The sequence below is a fragment of the Triticum aestivum genome, chromosome 2A, assembly GCF_018294505.1.
Source record: "Triticum aestivum cultivar Chinese Spring chromosome 2A, IWGSC CS RefSeq v2.1, whole genome shotgun sequence".
NCBI classification, from domain to species: Eukaryota; Viridiplantae; Streptophyta; class Magnoliopsida; order Poales; family Poaceae; genus Triticum; species Triticum aestivum.
In genome coordinates this window covers 757,647,207-757,654,487 of record NC_057797.1, presented here as the reverse complement: position 1 = coordinate 757,654,487, position 7,281 = coordinate 757,647,207, and the positions used below count along the sequence as shown (strand labels likewise).

At 47.0% G+C, this 7,281-nt stretch overlaps 2 protein-coding genes across 2 annotated transcripts in view; one reads left to right on the top strand and one right to left on the bottom strand.

Moving 5' to 3' along the window:
* The first annotated feature begins 285 nt into the window (after positions 1-285).
* On the top strand, positions 286-3,531 carry LOC123190947 (methylthioribose kinase 1). Its single transcript, XM_044603672.1, has 6 exons — positions 286-588; positions 654-963; positions 1,049-1,223; positions 1,303-1,504; positions 2,320-2,534; positions 3,017-3,531. Exons 1-6 carry the CDS (start codon positions 391-393, stop codon positions 3,189-3,191), a joined length of 1,275 nt encoding a protein of 424 aa, XP_044459607.1. The 5' UTR covers positions 286-390; the 3' UTR covers positions 3,192-3,531.
* Positions 3,532-5,118: 1,587 nt separating this feature from the next.
* Positions 5,119-7,281, bottom strand: part of LOC123190945 (uncharacterized) — a 6,353-nt gene continuing 4,190 nt past the window's right edge. The window contains exon 2 of the mRNA XM_044603671.1: positions 5,119-6,674. Coding sequence (XP_044459606.1) covers positions 5,304-6,674 — 1,371 coding nt within the window. The 3' untranslated portion in view covers positions 5,119-5,303. The remainder of the gene's footprint in view (positions 6,675-7,281) is intronic.

Here is a 7,281-nt window from a genome sequence, read left to right as displayed (position 1 = left end):
TCCCTTGGAGTGGAGCGAAGAGAAGTACATTTGGACTAAAACTTTCAGAGAGAAAATGTATGAGGTTGCTTTACCCCAAATAAAATTCTACTAGTACGTACGTACTAGAGATAGTTCATATGTTCTTCATCAAAAAATGTATGGCCCAGAGTCACGGGCGCGGTTGCTCTCACTCTCGGAGCTCTCTAGTCAACGGGAATCCTGATCCCAATCCAACGCAAGTGGTCACTGTTGCCAGATACCCGTCCAGGTTCAGAGCACGCACTACTAATACAGAGCGGCAGCGTCTCTGTTCCTGCACACACTCTCCACGACACCGTAAACCCCGGCCCCTCCGGCGATTCCCCACTCTCTCAGCCCCGATCCACTCCGCCGCCGCGCCAGCTCGCCATGGCTGCCGCCGACGAGGCGCAGGGCTTCCGCCCGCTGGACGAGGCGTCGCTGGTGGCCTACATCCGGGCGACCCCGGCGCTGGCCGCCAGCCTCGGCGGCCGCGTCGACGACCTCGCCGTCAAGGAGGTCGGCGACGGCAACCTCAACTTCGTCTACATCGTCTCCTCCGACGCCGGCTCCGTCGTCGTCAAGCAGGTCCGTCCCCCGTCCCCCTCTCCCCCCTCCCCGTCCCATCCGGCTCTGACTCTGATCGGAATCAGGCGCTGCCGTACATCCGCTGCGTGGGGGACTCGTGGCCGATGACGAGGGAGCGGGCCTACTTTGAGGCCTCCGCGCTGCGGGAGCACGGCCGCCTCTGCCCGGACCACGTCCCGGAGGTCTACCACTTCGACCGCGCCATGTCGCTCATCGGGATGCGCTACATCAAGCCGCCCCACATCATCCTCCGCAAGGGCCTCATCGCCGGCGTCGAGTACCCCCTCCTCGCCGAGCACATGTCCGACTACATGGCCAAGACCCTCTTCTTCACCTCCCTCCTCTACAACTCCACCACCGAGCACAAGAAGCAAGGTCGGCTGCTCTGCTATGCTGAATTCTTCTGCCTGTAAATGGGGGAAAATGTGAAATTTATGGCATGTCTTGATGTGAATTGCAGTTGCTCGCTACTGCGAGAACGTGGAGATGTGCAGGCTCACGGAGCAGGTCGTCTTCTCGGACCCATACATGGTCTCCAAATACAATCGCTGGAACTCGCCATTCCTCGACAAGGACGCCGAGGCGGTGCGAGAGGATGATGGGCTGAAGTTGGAGATTGCTGAATTGAAGTCGATGTAATCGGCTAGCTCTGAATTTATGCAGATTGGTTGGTGCTGCGTATGTTGTGTTTCTTATCTGAATTTTGCACTGCAGGTTTATCGAGAGAGCCCAGGCCCTGATTCATGGAGATCTCCATACTGGTTCCATCATGGTGACCCCAGATTCCACTCAAGTGATTGATCCGGAATTTGCCTTCTACGCGCCGATGGGTTACGACATTGGGGCCTTCTTGGGGAACCTGATTCTGGCGTACTTTGCACAGGATGGGCATGCTGATCAAACGAATGACCGTAAAGTATGTATCACAGTATTATGGCCTTTTAACCATATCTTGCTGGCACCTATTTTTACTTCAATAGTAGAGTATGGCATGCTGTTTCTGTGGTAGGCCTTTTATGTTAACTAATACTCCCTCCGTTCCTAAATATTTTTCTTTCTAGAGATTTCAACAAGTGGCTACATACGGAGCAAAATGAGTGAATCTACACTCTAAAATATGTCTATATACATCCGTATGTGTTAGTCCATTTGAAATCTCTAAAAAGACTTATACTCCCTCCGCCCCGAAATACTTGTCGGAGAAATGGATGAATCTAGACGTATTTTAGCTATAGATACATCCAATTTTATCCATCTCTCCGACAAGTATTTTGGGACGAAGGGAGTATTTAGGAACGGAGGGAGTATGTTTCTTTAATGCGCTCCTGTGTGATTACTGATTACCTTATCCACCATTTACTATTTATTTAGAAATTCTTTATTAGGATAAATGTTTGAAATATGTCTTTTTTGAAAGAAGGCATATACCCAGCTTAAGGAATATGAGGCTCCTCTGTACTAGAAGAATGAATAATTAATACCGTAGGATGATGAAGATGCTGTAGCTATCATATGGCGGAGGGTGGTTGACTGAAAGAGCATATCACCTCAAATAATTGCCTTGTTTGGGATAACCTGCCTTATTATAAGTCCGTAAGCATCTCTAGCATCTTCAGTATTACTTCATGGCTGTTGCAGAAGTGTCAGTTTATGATATAACACATCCTTCCAAGACATATTTCTTCTTGTCCCAGTAATCAAATAGGCACTTTGACTGCCCACCTTTTGCAGGCTTATAAGCAATGGATATTGAAGACCATCGAAGAATCATGGAATTTGTTCCAGCAGAAATTTTTGGGACTCTGGAATAAACACAAAGATGGGAATGGGGAGGCATACCTGCCTGCCATATACAACAACCCGGAGCTTTTGAGCGATGTACAGAAGAAGTACATGACAGGTCTACTTCATGATAGTCTTGGATTTGGTTCAGCCAAAATGATCAGGTAATTACTTACTCAATTTCTGAATATATCAGTTATTTGTTGAATGTAATCTACTCCTGACTACGGTAATACATCAAAGCTTCTCTATAACTGAAACGACTCAGAGGTGTATTAAGCTAGTCCAATGCATAGTTTTCAGATTTCAGTTCTGATATGGCATCCTGTTTCCATAATGCTATGCAGTGACAAATAAGCATAAATAGCTTACAAAATGTACCCTGTTAAGGACTAAAAATCTCATTTGACCCGGAAGACCAGCCTTAATGATTGCAGCACAAAACAAAAATTGATCAAATGTGCTTCAGGAATGCTATGCAGTGAAAAAAATAAGCATAATAGCTTACCAAATGTACCCTGTTCAGAACTAAAAATCACATTAGACATTGATTTCATACTGCGCACATATTCTCGTGTCTTATGCATGCTGGACTCTTGACTAAAAATCATCGACTTTTGTTGCCTATACTCTCTTCCCTGTGCAGGAGAATTGTTGGAATTGCCCATGTCGAGGATTTTGACTCAATTGAGGATGCCAGCAAGAGAGCATCATGTGAGCGCCGTGCGCTTGATTGTGCCAAGGCAATCCTGAAGGGGCGACGCCAATTTGAGAGCATCGAGCAGGTTATTGTGCATGTCCAATCAGTAAATCATGACTGAGAAAACCAGCCGTCTGTTCTGCGTTTCCAGTTGAGGAGACCTCGGTTGATTGTTATTGGGATTGAGTACCCACGCTCAAGTATCGAGATGTGCTGCTCTTTGTAAAACATCCATGGGTCAGTGTGGCTTATATGTATTGTGTAGTGGGCTGCCTTCAGAGATACCTATACTTGGGTCGAGAACATCCTGTGTGTATTTCTAGTGCAAGGCAGGCTGCCTTGCAGCATAGCTGCGAGTTGAATAACAGAATGTACAATGTATCTCAACGTTGTACAATTATCCATAGATACAGGCGCGGTCGCCACCAATAAAACCCTATCTGGGGTAAGGGTTTGGCCAAGCTGATTGTTTGTACTGTAACACCTGTTGGTTGATGTTAGCCTGGCTAAATTACACATTTATATTTGAGAAATATAAAAAGAAGAGCACAAAAAATAACCAAGATAATGATAAATATTAGCACATTCACAGGAAGCTGGCATGGATTCATATAATATAGGTCTAGCCAACATAAATTCTGATAAACTTACTCATCTCCTACCAAATACGTACTTAGCATCCAGTGCAATGGCACTGGAGGCTTTGGCGATCAAAGATGGGGTGCAGTTGGCTTTGTGACCTCGGCCTGCACAAAGTTATTATTGAATCTGATGCTTTGCAGATAGTGAATATGTGGAAAGCAAAATCATATGATCGATCAGAGATTGCAGCGACACTGTATGAAGTTCTGGAGCTTACTGCTAACATGGAACACTTCCAACTTCAGTTTACTAAGAGAGAAGCAAATGAGCTCGCACATCTTTGCGCAAAGCAGGCTAATCCAGTTAGATGTAGATGTTTATGGATTAACTATGTTCCTGTGTTCCTTGTAGCTTGTATCAGCAAGGACAATGCTTGTGTTTAATATATACAGGTTTTTACCCCGCAAAAAAAAAAGACACATGGTCAGGCAGGGAGGTAAATTGTTCTGCTCTTCGTTCCCAAACCGTTGCCTTTGTTTACGTCTCCACCCGCCTTCGGATGGTGCACGATCAAACATCAGGAGCTAGGATTTTACCACCGAAGAGATGTTCTCCAGTAATAACCAAGCTGAACTACTGAATCCACCCGACAAATCCAAAGCTTGACAAGGAACCACACCTCCGGAATCCAAGCTTGACAAGGGATTTTATGAGAGAACCCAAGCTCATTGACACTCCAGATCCATGCTGCCTCCAAGGCTTTACTGGCTCTAAGACACCATTTGCCCGGAACTAACTATCGCTGACTGAATTTAACACTAGAATTTCAGAGATTCAGAGGAAGTTTGGCTTGATTTGCTAGGTTTATATTGCCAAAGGGCACTAGAAGCTAGGGTTACAACCCAATCACAACATGATAGTCCAAAACGGAAGGAAATGGTGGTTTTATAGCCATTACACCCAGCGCCCAGGTGAAAAGCAGGCCAAAAGAAATAAAAACTGGAAGCTGCATTCCATTACCACTCTGATACTCCTACCTGTGGTGAAAAGAATGATTTTTTTTTTTAATTTTCAATTGCAAGTGCTCAGTTTTAACTTAGTTACAACATTGTAAGTGACTTGAATATGAAGAGCTTGTACTTGACCAAACTGCTACTCCCTCCGTCCCATAATATAAGATTGTTTTTTACACTACACTAGTGTAAAAGACGCTCTTATATTATGGGACGGAGGTAGTCGTATTTTACTATTTTTGTTCATTACCAAACTGTAGTTACTTGAAATCAACTCTGGAAACTGAACCGGTATTACTATATACCATATGATCTACTTAGTCTTGTTTCTACCTAGAAGATTGGATTGGATTCTTCAGCTAGCACAACAGTTCAAAATTAACATCAAACAATTATATGGTCAGCAGCAAATCTGAATACTAGATGCAAATGGTCCAGAATAACACCAGGGAGTTAAAAATTAGGGTACGTTTCATCATACAATAATATGGATTATTTAAGCTGACTTAGCACTGGAAGAGTCAGTACTCCTTGCTGTAAACAGGGAGCAGTAACGCTACACTGATAGATAGCAAATTAAGTGCCATAATGCATGCCTGCATACACTAGCTAAAGTTGAGAATGACTAGCTGAATCATTCAGAGCACCTCCTCGATCCTCTGATGGTTGTTGAACATGTAACGACCGGATTTGTGCTTGATCATACGGAGGCCACGGATCAGCCCTTTGCCTTTGCCTTTGCCGCCATTCTCGCTGCCACTACTGTGGTCATTGTCTTTGATGGCACCATTTCTGCTATTCTTGCCTTTGCCGTTGCCGTTGCTGTAGGCTACTTCCATACCAGTGAAGAGGGCGAATTGCTTTTCAAGACACATCTCGTTGGATTCCTTGTCGAATTGCATGTCATCCAAGAAGTCCACGACCATGAACTTGCCAGAACCAAGGCTGATGACCCTGGGCTTGAAAAATTGGTTTGGCTGCCACTCCTCTGGCAGGTCATCGTGCACCCAGATCCGCATCTTCTCTGGCGGCGGCTCCTCCCCTCCGACGACGCCAGAGAGGTCAGCAGCGCAGGGGAGGCCGTCTGCGACGCCGAACCAGAGTCCAAGCTCAGGGACGTAATCTGCCTTGCCATGGAAGGGCATGAGCCAGTCGCCAGCTTTGCTCCACTGGCGAGTCGCCATGTGGAAGCAGTAGGTGCCATCGCCCTCTGGGCCAGAGATGGAGAAGCAGATGGTGTCGCCGACGAGGGCGTGACCATAGACGAAGGCATTCCTGTGGTGCGTGATCCACGGGGGCAGCGGGAGGATGTCGCAGTGCCAGAACCTGTGAGACGCGAGGGACGTGGTGATCCCCCTCCACACCAGGGCCTCGAACTGCGGGCGTACGTCCGCCTTGTTGGGATGGAGGACGCTATCGATGATGTAGAGGTCGCCTGCGTCTTCGCCGTCAAGGAGGTGTAAGTTCGTGGGAGGGACGGAGATGGTCAGCGGCGCCTCCTTGTACCCGTGGAGGCTTGGCATGGAATCGATGTAGCGGGAGTGCCTGGGGACTTGGCCGTCCTGGGTATCGTTGTAGTGGGGGCTATTGACGATGTTGAAGCGTATCATGCGGTTCCCGCGGTCGACCATGACGACCTTGCTCTCCGAGGCGGTTGGCAAGAAATGAACGCAGCGAGGAGACCGGATGGAGTAGGAGACTTCCGGTGGCTTTATGACCAGCTCGGTTTTTGGCGGATCGATCTTGGGCGCCGCCGCCTCCGCCGTCGCCAGATCGGTGTTGCAGATCCTTGTCCTGCTGGTGGCCTCGGCCTGGGCTGGCGTCAGTGTTGGCAGCACCTTGCCATGAGCGGCCGCCTCTTGTGCCGTCGGGTGGAAAAACTTCACCTTGGAGAGCTCCAGGTTCAGGCGCCGCAGCGAATACGCGCGTTTGACCCCTTCGAACAACCCCAGGTTCAGGATCCGCCGCATGCTGCCGCTCATCCTCCTCCCTCTGACGATCACCTGCGCCTGCGATGGAGGGTAACAAGTAGTAGAATAAGGACAAGCAAATCGAAGCAAGTTGACACAGATCTACAGGCGGCGGCGGGAGCAGAGGGGCAGAGCGGCGGCGGCACCTGTTGGAGGCGAAAACATGTTTTAGAGCCTATGCACCCGGGTACTCCTTATCCAACCACTCATTCCTGCATCACGATTCGTGCAAATAATTTTCTCTTTTTTGTTTCTCTCATATAGAACATGTATTTTGTACTTCAACTTTGCAGCACAACAAAACTTTCTATGTAGAATGTGGGATAAAACTTACAGATTTTTTGGTCCAACATAAATATACAAAATGAGATTTATTTGATTAAAAAATCTTATTTTTCATATTTATGTCGGACAAAAAAATCTAAAAGTTTTATCTCACATTCTAGTTACAAAGTTATGTTGTACTGCAAAGTTTGAAGTTCAAGACATGTTTTATATGATAGGAACAAAAAAGAGAAAATTCCATGTAATAAGATAGTTGTGTAGCACAGATCTCAAAGCAACATTGGAGTGTTAGGATAGTGAGGCCCGGGTGCATAAGCTCACAAAATCTGCATTCCTGTTGGAGGAGGTACAATAGAGGGGG